The sequence below is a fragment of the Tauraco erythrolophus genome, chromosome 6, assembly GCF_009769465.1.
Source record: "Tauraco erythrolophus isolate bTauEry1 chromosome 6, bTauEry1.pri, whole genome shotgun sequence".
Taxonomy (NCBI): domain Eukaryota; kingdom Metazoa; phylum Chordata; class Aves; order Musophagiformes; family Musophagidae; genus Tauraco; species Tauraco erythrolophus.
Window position 1 is genome coordinate 13,221,560 of NC_141470.1, and position 11,610 is coordinate 13,233,169.

At 43.4% G+C, this 11,610-nt stretch overlaps 1 protein-coding gene across 2 annotated transcripts; it reads right to left on the reverse strand.

Annotated features, from left to right (window-relative positions):
- Window positions 1-4,674: 4,674 nt before the first annotated feature.
- Window positions 4,675-11,172, reverse strand: C6H11orf58 (chromosome 6 C11orf58 homolog). Of its 2 annotated transcripts, none has more exons than XM_086613805.1 (5): window positions 11,072-11,172; window positions 10,712-10,792; window positions 9,296-9,356; window positions 7,460-7,569; window positions 4,675-6,227 (listed from the first exon to the last, which is right to left on the reverse strand). In XM_086613805.1, exons 1-5 carry the CDS (start codon window positions 11,129-11,131, stop codon window positions 6,018-6,020), a joined length of 522 nt encoding a protein of 173 aa, XP_086469931.1. In that variant the 5' UTR covers window positions 11,132-11,172; the 3' UTR covers window positions 4,675-6,017. The 2 variants fall into 2 exon arrangements, with proteins under 2 accessions (XP_086469931.1, XP_086469932.1); XM_086613806.1 differs by having other exon boundaries at window positions 4,675-6,217; window positions 7,450-7,569; window positions 10,712-10,807.
- Window positions 11,173-11,610: the final 438 nt, after the last annotated feature.

An 11,610-nucleotide genomic window follows, 5' to 3' on the forward strand; every position in this document is an offset into this window, starting at 1 on the left:
TGTCTTAGCAATTAACTTCTGGATGTTATATGAAGGAAAGACCAGATTTACTTAGTGTCAAAACTTTGAAGTTACAGAAGGCATGATCTGATGTTACCCCTCTGATTTATGTCTGTCTTTGGGTATTTTAAAGTGCTTGTGCCTTGTGTGTGTGTATATATGTGTCTATGTATTGCGTAGTTATAAAAAGAACAAAGCCATGCACAAGAAAAACATGAAAAATTGCTATATTTTCCACACCTAGTAAACATTCCCATTGGTTATTTGGCTGTATTCAAAAGGCTAAGACTTTTATTGCTCTACTAGCAAAAGCAACCTTTCTTCTTAGTGGAGCAGTACAAAGAAAGAGCACAAAAAATGCACACATCACAGTGCCTGAAATTCTGTTTGAACAACTGTATTGATTAGGTCTGACCCCTTTACATTTTTTTTTTCCATTATTTGAAAAGGTGCATCTAACTGTAGCTGAACTGAACCAACCGAGATGAACTTTCCATGAAAACTTCGTGAGATATTTCTTTAGTTCAAAGCTTTGGAATTTTAAAGAGCATTTTTAATACAAGTCTGTTGAGGTATTCTGTGCAACAACCATACTTTGAATGTTAAAATACAGGTAAACCTAAGGGGAAGGTAAAATTGTAAAGCCTACCATGAAATTACCAGGAGATGACAGAATAACTTTGAGCTCTAATTATGGAAGTAAATAAACTCAGAAAGTATTGCATGTGTGCACATTTGTGCACTGTGTACTTGTTATTTACCTGCCAGTGCTCCTGGTTGTCTCACAGAGAGTGCAAAACAGCCTCCAAACAAAACACTAACAGAATTGGGCAGCGTTTTTGGAGCAGTTATTGATGGAATAGTGTTGTAAGCTCAAAGGACAAAGGGGTTTCGGGCTGGCTTGATTTTGTCTCTAGAGCCAGAATTGAGAAAAGTGTTAACATTGTTTTCCTGTTCATCTGTTGAGACATAGGAGGTTTTTGGAGGTTTTTTGAAACTCTGGCTGATGGCTTATGTGAAATGCAACCCTAGTGAAATTAAGTAGCTGGCGACATTTAGTTCCAGTGAGTTGTACCACTCTGGGGGAAAAAGTTGACATTGGAGAAGTCACTGCTAATTCTATTTGTTTCTTATATTGTCTGTATTGTTGGCTTTTCTGACTGCTTGGTTCGTGATAAACAGTTCTATGTCTCTGCTCTGCTTCTTCCATACTGCATCTTTGAGCATCTTCTCCCAATGTGGAACAGGATTTTGTCTTCTGCCCGACACAGTTGTAGTCTGTCTGTGTGTATGAGTTGGGCATTGTGAACTCATACACACACATAGGTTGATCCCATTTTTCTTTCCTTTGGTGCTAAGACACAGAATCAGCAAAAGCTGAGGAAACACTGCTGAGGCGAGTGCCAGAACTGGCTGCTCTGCTTACTTCCCAAGCCCTAGCCTGGATGAGAGGCCCAGAGAGAACAGAGAGCAACGTCTTATGAATGTAGCTGTGTCCTTTGGCTTCCTCAAAGCCTTCTGTATGCCTGAGGACTCTTCAGTTGTCTTTACTGAATCCAGTTTAAAAGTGACTTGGCAAATGATTTTATACACAGATTTTATTCAGGATCGGGGTTGTGGCTCCATCGGTTGACTACTGAGTAAATTTGTTCTCTATTTTTTTGTGTGTGTCTAGTATTGATTTCTTATGTTAAGAAGTCTTTTTGACAAAAAAAAAAAATCTGGAAAGTGATGTTCTGTTACTACATCCTTACGTACAGATCACAATTACAACTCTTTAGTGGCTGTTACAGGAAGAAGACGACTTGGCCCCAACCAGTTAAGGATCAAAAGCTTCACTTGCATTTGTTTTAAAGCTTTAGCAATAAATATGAAGGTGAAAAGGAGCCAGTTCAGATTGTCAAACCTTTCTGCAGTCTTTAATGTAGCTTGATATGCTTGTCTTAAGAACACCTGTGGTAATGGTTTGAGAGAATTTCCCTGCAGCTCAAGGTGGGCAGTTGTGAAAAAAGTTCAAAGGAAGGAAGTTGGGTTTTTTTTATTTACTGATGATAAAAAAACCCTCTGTTCTGATGCATGTTACTTTTCAGTCGTCTTTTTTTTTTTTTTCTCAACTAGATCTTCCTGAACTATGGACACCATAAATGGTACTGGATTTGGATAGATAATAGTACAAACTGTCAGTGTGATCTCATTCTGCACCTGCACATCAAAACCAAATCAAATTATATTAAATCACTAAGTATTTTGTTTCTTTAATGTTGTGCAAAAACTAAGGAAACTTTTATCTCTCCATCATGATGCTGTACACCTGTGTATTACTCCGATATTTTTCTTGGGAGAAGTGCAGTCAAGGTGGCAGTCTTAAAAGCAAATGAAACCAACTTCTGCTTTGTCCCTTCGGTGAGGGTACCTTGACACATGTCCCTTCTCTTAATCCCCTGACAGCTTCCAAGAGACTGATGCAAATACCATGGCAGGCTTTGATTATGAGGTACTGCACTGCCACTTATTCTCTTTGTCTCCTGCAGTTTACAGAGGCAGCTTCAGTGCATAATTTAATCCCTGTTCTGGGGACTGTAGCAAATCCACAGAGATTTCTACCAACCGTCCTCTCTGGCATCAGAACAACATGTACACGTCGTCTTTGATGTGAATTCCCCAACCAGAGCCTTAGAAGGACCTATAACTTTGAAGCTGGCCTATAAATTGTGCTTTCAGGAATCAAGTTGTCAGCCTCCTCTTCAGGAAGAAAGGGAGAGTAAACTGTAAAGCAGTTGCACAAAGCTACAGGGCAACTTACAGATCTGGTGTTCTTGGCCTTGAAGAATTCCTGTACGATGTTGAGAAAGAAACGGATCCCTTTTTACTTGCCTTAGAAGTATCCTCTTTTGTGACTGCAGGACCTGGTGGGCTGTGGGGCTGTGATGGTACTCGTCTTGAGGGGTCCCCAATTCCAGGGCAGATGGAAGGTGAACAAGCACACCAGTGCCTTCGGCCTGTTCAGGTGTTTTCAGTCTCCCAAAGCCAAATGCTGGTGATGCACCTGCATTGACCTTTGTGTAGGTAAATTTTCAGTGTGGTTTAGAAACTGGTAAAAGCTTTTACCAGATGTGATGGTTGTTCTGTGACGGATCCTAACTTTCATCAGTTGCTTTCTAAGACATGTTGGAGTATGGGCAGACTTCTGCCTTTCTATTGAGATGGCAATAAGCTGGTCTTTGGGTTGAGAAATGTTAGTGGCCAAACCTTGTTTGAAAAGACAAGTGCAGATGATTCAGTGTCTGCTGTCATCTCTGGGAGCTCCTTCCCTACCAATCTGAAAAAGCAAAGATCTGACCAGTGTCAGCCAAGACACCAACCTTTATTTATCATGTGTTGTCTGTCTCTGATAAGTATGACAGCTGAAACCATTCTGCTACCATCCATGCCTCTACCACTGATACGACTCTACCCAATGTGGCTAAAACTGACTCCTGAATTGAAACATTTACTGCACAATCTATGCTGAACTAAATTAGCCTTTCTCAGTGTGTACAGACAAGCTTCTTAGACAGGCTGCTTCATACATAAATCTGCAAGTTCTTAATAACATGTTTATAAATGTTACACAGAAACCGACGTGATTGTGTAGAACTCTTCCAATTTTGAGCAGATGAGTCTTAGCAGGTGAGTATCACAACTGAGTTACACCAAACCTCATGAGATGTTCACAATATTACATGTCATACTTGGTTGTGTTGATTTTTTTTTTTCCTGGTAAGAGCTGATACTAGAATAGCTTAATTTCAGTTTGTCTATTATCCCCGTGTGGTCGATTTATTTGTATTTGGAACTGATGGCCAAATCTGTTTTACAAGGCAAGAGGCTGTAATCGATTCAGGGCAGAGGCCCCGATGGTGCTCCTTGTGGCAGCCTGTTCTATCTGCAGAGACCCCTGGCTGCCAGCTGGATCTGCCTTTCCTCTGACTTTGCAGGTTGGTTGCATTGTGGAGGAAAGCCCTGAGGTGAGGTTTTAACGTGCTCTGAGGCTGGTGGGAAAGCAGCAGGGCCCTCTGCCTGGCAGGGTGGGTCTACAGCAGTGGATCCTGTCACCTTCTGAGGCGAGTCCCTGTTTTGATGCACGCTGCTGATGGGCCAGTTCAGAGATCGGCATGGAGGCTGCGCGGCTGCCGAAGAAACGGTGGCGAGAGCAGCACTAGCTTCAGTGCTGGGACAGGGAAGGCAGAGGTCAGTGTATGTGCAGCACTTTGCAGCCTACACCTGGATTTTCTAATTACACTCAAGGCCATAAAATGGCCAGCAGCCACATTGAAAAGAAGTTAACAGTGAAATGCTGGTTGAAGGGCAGCCAGAGTGTCCAAATAGGAAAAAAATGGTATCAGTCTATTAGGAAAGTCAATCGGTTCATCTCTTGAAGAGGGCCTCTGTCTCTTCCTGGAGATAGAGCAGCTTTCCTAAGTCATGGTGAGGTTTTCTTTCATCACCATTTACAACAACTTTAATTTTTGTTTATGTATTAGAAGCTTGCAAAAAAATCCATACAAATCAAATACAAACCACTGATGGTCAGTGGCTGCTGTAACATTGTTCTTAAAACTGAATGACTTTGAAAAATTTTGGATTAAATGCAAGTATAGTAAAACATTAATCAAAATCTACACTCAGTTTTTATTTACAATCATTTTATTTTTTCCATAATGAAACTTATTCCAAGTCCTCCCCCAATAACTGATGCTTTAATGTTTAAGTTCAATAGTTACACAACAATAGTACACACTGCTGCTTTCGTGTAAGCCAAGTGGCCTGCAAACGTTGTCTGCACGTCATTAATTGTGCACGGAAATGGGAGGTTCTGCACGAGCATCCGGAGTGTTTCTTGTAACGCTGTTGTGGGAGAATGAGGCTGTACTAGAGGTACAGATCAGATGTCCCGTTCTCCCAGCAAGGAGAGGCAGTTGATCTGTCTGATGTACTAAAAGGAAACAAAGTCTAAATTTAAAGTTCTGATCTTTTATTTGTTACTTGAATACAATGAACTATTAATTTGCAGAGAAATGGATATGCTTAAATCTTGCTAGAAGGAGTTACTGAACTCCTGACTAACTGTATCAACTTTACTTGAGAGGTATAACCTTCTTGTGGTAATTGACTTAAACCTCCAAGTGATGTGTGTACAGGGAGAAAGGGAAGAAGGGCTTGGATCTTAACTCTGTATTCTATAGTTAAAAAAGCTAAATTATTTTTATATCCTTTTCATTATCAAAGTATATTTTCTCTTTCAAAGTAAACTAGTTTCTTCGGGAGGAGTTGTTTTTAATAACAGCTCAGTGCTATAACCAGGAGCCAGTAATTCAAAAATCACTCTTTTCCACTGAAAGGTAAGAAGAACCACAGCTTATCCCCCTCGTTATAAAGCTGAAGAAGTAATTAGAGCCCTCTGTTGTATCATGCGTTTCTAAAACATCTTCTCCCATGCAACTGCTGTAGGACTTCAGATGGATATGGGGATTAGTACTGTCACAAGTGAGTGATTTCTCCTCTTAGCCCTGTAAACACGAGCATCTATAGACAAAATCATTGTTTAAAGCTCTAGTACATCACAGAATAGTGCTGATATTGACATTTTACAACTAATGCAACATCCAGTAATTCACATGTAATCTTAATAGTTAAAAATTCAAGACTGGGGTACTAACAAAAGAAACCACTAACATGAAGTTTCCTTATCTGGCATGGAATAAGGGGAGGGATAGTTCAGATAACATTGTAGAGACTGGGCAGGAACAAAAAGAATTTATTTCTCCATCCAGTAGTTTATACTCTTTACAAAAAACAGTAATCACTGTGCCCATAAAAATGTTATCCATGGCAATGGAAAGCAAATACTACTTTTTGTCAGCTAACGGGGTCTTTTTAAAATCATAATACAAAGGTTTGTGCTGTAGCAGTCCTCCAATTTGCACTGTAACAATAAGGCTTACTGTACTTCAAATACAAAGCTGTTACATCTGCAGTTATGAACCACTGGCTTTAACAAACATCATTTTATAGTTGCTTTTTGCTTCTTTTTTGTTTTCTGAAGCCTCAGCTTCATCATGTTTTTCAGCAGCTTGTAGCTCCTCTGCAGACTCCTCTTGCTCCGAGTCAGAGCCACTTTCAGAGTCCTCTGAACTCTCTTCAGAGGAGTGTCCAGCTGACTCTTCTTGTTCTTCATCTTCCTGAAACTAGAAGTTCACATTGTGAGACAGATAAACCATTATTTCCTGGCAACTCCATTGCATCTTTTAAAATTTCCCAGTGAGAATGTTTCGCTTAATGGCTTCTTTCATTTTAGTACTCAAATGAGCTATGTTGCTAAACACAGGTCTGCAACATACAAGTTATTACACAGAAAGCAACTCCACTGAAGGGCTTAACCATACCAACCATGGCATCCATGGTTTCATCAGCCACATTCTTATTTAGTTACAGCAGAAATCCTAAAGACACCATAAATGAGTCTGAAAAGCTTCAGATGACATCAGTTTAGTAATTCCTTACTTTGTTGTACGCAGTACATAACGACACTTGAATATCTGTCATGGAGTGAAACATAATGAAATTAATGGCTACACCATCAAGAATTCACATTTATGACTGATCTTTGAAAATAAGTTTAGCACACTGCAGCATGAGGAATGCTGAAATAATCCAATGATACTGTTAAGAACAATCCCAAAATGGCGTTTTGTTCATGGTCCTGAAGATCAAAACCTCCATGGCTGTAATATTAAGAATTCTCAGCACTGCACAGGTGGTTTCACTCACTCTGGAAACATCAGCTATGTTTTAAGCAGTAACTGGTGCTAAAAGTTAGCAAAAAAATTAGTTGTTGCATCTTTCAATTGGCAGATGAAGACATGTTCCAAATAATCTTACTCTCTTGGGTTTTGTCACACTTCTCTTCCTGCTCATTCCCATGGAATTGCTTGCAAGTATAAGACCGGTCAGGTGTCAGCTCACTGGAGGACTCTGTACAGGAAACCTCCCTTGTCTGGCCCCTCTATAGCCACTTACTTTTCAAGACCGTAGAGAGGTATGTGCCTCACTGCAACAAGCTGAGATTAATTAGCTCTCGGCAACAGCGCAGTTGGTTATCCTGCTGCCTTATGTACTCCTTGGCAACACCCTGATTTAATGTATTTGTCACTTTCTGTCCTAACCAGTCTTGACTACTATGGAGCATGAAGCATGTCATATCACTTTTCAGAACAATGAGAAGCATCAATCATCTCCAGGCATCTAAACGGCCACCACAGCGTACACAAATAGAGGTCAAGCGCCTGCAGTTAGTTTGTCCTTTAACCCAAACAGCAGAAGTTTGCCACTAGTTTGGGTGATTGGATTTTTAAACCATGCATCATCTTGTCTTAGTGAAATGAAAGCCAAACCGTTATAGAAATAAACAGCTTCCTACCTCACTGAAACCCAGTCCACAGTGGCGCCGGTTTCGTCCAGACATGGTGCTGTCCATGCTTTGCTGGTACTGAGACTCCAGTTCTTCATTCATTTTCTTGTCTTCTTCCCCTGCATTGCCCAGTGTACTTTGGTTATGGTTCATTCAAATTATGTGAAATTACATTGTGTATGTGGAAAAGTTTTAAATCTAGCCATCTAAAACTACTGGCTTGAGTATTATTGCACACAAAGCACCAGATTTACAAGCAATCATATGGAGTCTGCAGGCAAAATTGCTTTGATATAAAGATGGGACAGTAAGTTCCTAAGACCCGATGCGTTCAGAGAGCTGCACTACGCCCAGTGGATGTTCCACTGAACAAGGTGAGTGTAACCAGTATGACTTAGCTCTGCTTCTTGCCAGTACTGCAGCACATCACAGCAAGGAGAAAGATTCTGACCTTTGCTACATACCACGTGATTACTGTGATTAAACCATGATTAACATAAAGGAGCAGAAGTTGGGACAATACTACCTCTCGTTTACAGAGCTGTATCTGAAACTATTTCATGCATCCTGAATTAGCAGCAGCAGTTACTACAGCTCTGCATTTTTCCACCTTTAGGAACTAGTAGAAATAGTAATTTTCTTGAGCTACTTCTACATGGCCTTTACTTGTTTGAGTAAGTAAATAAAGAATCATTCCTACTGGGGGAAAATATGGTCCAAAATAGTTAAGAATCCTCTGTTCCTGTGAAAGGTAGGAATCTCTACTTTTCCACCAATAGGCTGATGACGCTCTAGTTTTTAATGTGCATCTCTGTAAAACTAAAAACTTGTATGACAAATTAATGTCTCTTCATCTGGAAGTTAGAGCTATATGTTATGATAAAAGGACAATAACTGTATGTTGGACAAGGAAGTAAAGCATTAATTAAAGAGCTGTTCTGCTTTTTTTTGGTGAAAAAACAGCATCTTAACTTCTTGCTAGTAACAAAGCAGTACTGATTCTTTATGACTCCTTAGGGAAAGCATCATCTCCCTTCTAGGAAATTCAGGCATAAGGAAGTGATTCTCAGTTACTCTGCAGACTAACAGCAGAACCTGGAGCCAATCCTCAGGCTTCTTTTAGAGTTTTGGTCCACAGATAGTTTTTCATCAACTGAAAAATTACTAGTGGAGTGTATCAGAGAAAGAAGTTTTCTGGAACTCTGACAGTTGCTATTCTAGACAGCTTTATCCAAGCTTCTCTCAGACAATCAAGCCCAGCTTGGTTTCAATGTACTTTGACTTACTACCTGAGCAAGCCTGATAACAAGTTACCATGGTCATGTGCTACATGACATCAAATTATTGTTGATTGCCAGGATGACCTTGCAGATCATTTCAGCTTCTACCTCACTGCTTTAAGGCAGAGATATTTCTATTCAGTTGGTAATCGGGGGGGGGGGCCGGAATTAACCCTGTTCTTTTCCATGCACAACGATTTAGAGGTTTGGATATCCATACATGGCAGCAAGGAAGAAGTCTAATACTGCTAGGTACCAAGCAAAATAAGACTGAGGACCTACAGGCCCGTATTTCCAGGACACTCCTACACAAATTTAACCAACCATCAAGTACTTTGCTGCACCTGAAGTTTACAAGGCAAGTAAGTGCAGCCAGAGAAACTGTTTGTCAGTAATCTAACAAGAAAAATTAGTAACTTCTACAACTCTACAGCCTAACCTGTCTTCAGCTTCAGCCACGAAACCTGAAATCCCTCCCTGCAACATCTACAAAGCTCAAAGTACTGGGATGTTCCTAAATTAGCATTTGATTTCCAACTTTGTATCAGCTGTTGGATAAACTGACCTGTCCTGAAGTGAGAGGTTGATCTGTGGTCTCCGATAACAAGGCGGCCAGTATGTTCTTTCTAAAAGAAAAGGCAGTTTGTTTTGGAGCTTTAGGATGCACTTGCAGCTCTGCCAACATTCTGGAAATCTCGAATGAAAAAGCTTTGCTGTCAAACCTTGACAACCGACTGTAAGTTTTACTAGCTAACAACTGCTGCCTCTTGATGAATTTGTTTCGTTAAGTGTTCTGAAAAAGAAACCCCAACAACTAGATACTCTTTACTCTTCCCGCATCCCAAAGCTGGTTCTATTCGATTCTGGTTCTTGCCACGACAAACCATGCTTGTACGTCAGCTCAACAAGGAGGAACGGTGATCATCCAATACGAGAACGACACTATAAAATGCTGGGCAAGTGTGAATTCAGCTTCTGACAATTTACCCTTCGAGTCTCTTTCTCTGGAACTATGCAATAGTTCAGTCTGTGCATCTTATGATGATCCCACTTTTAGACTGGTCACAGTATGAGGTAAGACTTTCGCACTGCTCACTAATAAACTGCCTCAGTAGTTGCTCGTTAGCAAGTGTATCCCTATAGGCAAGAACAGGCATTACATAGCAAGCAGCATTAAGCATCCAAATAGACGTTAAGATTAGTGGTAGTGGGAAGCTTTAATAAGGTACAATATTCCTATCCATTAGGAAGCATTAACTTTAACCTCTGCAATACAGTAAAATATCCTGGCTTACAAAAATACTGTATTCAAGCAAAATAAGCTAGTACAAGTGAAACTATTTTTCTTGAAGGTAAGTTAAGCAGAATTGCAATACTAAAACAGTTTGTACATGGAAAAAGCACGATTGTATTTTGCTAGTTTGCAGCATTTTTTGAAAAAAGTATAGTAGAAATACTGTTTAACTGCATTTTTCCTTTAAAAATATTTCTTGGGTTACTTAATTAGGTTTACTATTTTGCTGGTTTAGTCTATAGGCTACAATTCTTTTAAAGATTTAATTTTTTTTTCCAATGAGACTTTTACAGACCTGGTGCACAGGTTTGTTAGTTTGTAACAAGGACTCTCTCTGAAGTGTCCACAGATTTTTCGGCTGGTCTGAAGGTATAAAGGTGTGAGGTGGGGAGGAAGCTGACGAGCAGGGACTTGACATTTCAGACCTATCTTTTGCGTTACACAGCTGCTGACATAACAGCCGCAGCTGTGACACCCAAATCCTCCTTAAAGGAGAGGCCCAAAGCGAGACTGCCTTCGACTGCTGTCTTTTCCCTCAGGGAGCACTGCGGCCTGTAGCAAGCCTCCCTCCGGGGAGGTTCTGCCGCATCGCAAATAGAAAACCCCGCGTCGCCGCTTTGGGGCGGATTCCTCCCGCTCGGCTCCCCGTGTGCCCGCGGGGAGAAGGGGGGAGCAGGTCGGCCTCACCTTCCCAGCGCCCATCAGCCGCAGGAACTTCTGCTTCCGCTCCTCGTTGCCGAGGTCCGCCGCCTCCCAGCTGCTGGAGCCCTGCGGGAGCACACGCTGACTGCGCCCGCCCGCCCCCTCCGCCGGGGCGGGCCCGGCGGCCCCTCGCCCACCGCCACCGCCTCCCCCGCGGTCCTCCGCCGGCCGCTGCCCCCTGGACGGCCGTTAGCGCGAGGGAGCGGGCGGCCGGCAAGGCCGCGGCCTTCCCTGCGTCCCGCCGCAGGGCTCGGGCGCCGTACCGGGGCCTCGCCGCCGCCTCCCCCCGGCCGCCTCCCCCCCCTCTCCCGCCGTGCGGCCGCCCCAGGCCCCGCGCCCATTTACATCGGGGGAGGCCGCTCGCTTGAGGCCGTGGTGGCCCTGAGACTCCCGGGCCGAGCTCATCGCTGCGGCTGGGTGACCGGGCCCCTCCGCCGCCTTCCTGCCGGAGCCCCTCCCTTGCCCGGCGGCGGGTCACAAGCCCCGGTCTGTCGCGGGGCGCGCCGGGACCGGTAGTTCTCGCCCGGGCCCTGGTGACGCGGTGAGGGCGGGTAGAGACTACCTGTCCCACAGTCCTCCGCGGCGGCGGGGGCCGTCTGTGCCCACTGATTGGCAGGGGCTGTCTGTGCCCGCTGATTGGCAGGCGCGCGGGACGGCCCCGAGCCCCGCCTCCGGAGGGAGGTGGGGGCACGGCGGGCGGGTGGGCGTACTCGCTGGCTGGCGCGTATCAGTGAGGGAGAATGGCGGCGGGCTGTGGGCTGGTGGGCGTCTAGTTGCTGTGCCGGTGGTTGTGGAGGTGTCGTAGCCGGACACCGAGACTTCGCCTCGGTGCGGCGTCAGGCGCGAAGTGCCGCTGAGGGAATGAGGAGGGCTCCCAGCCCCGG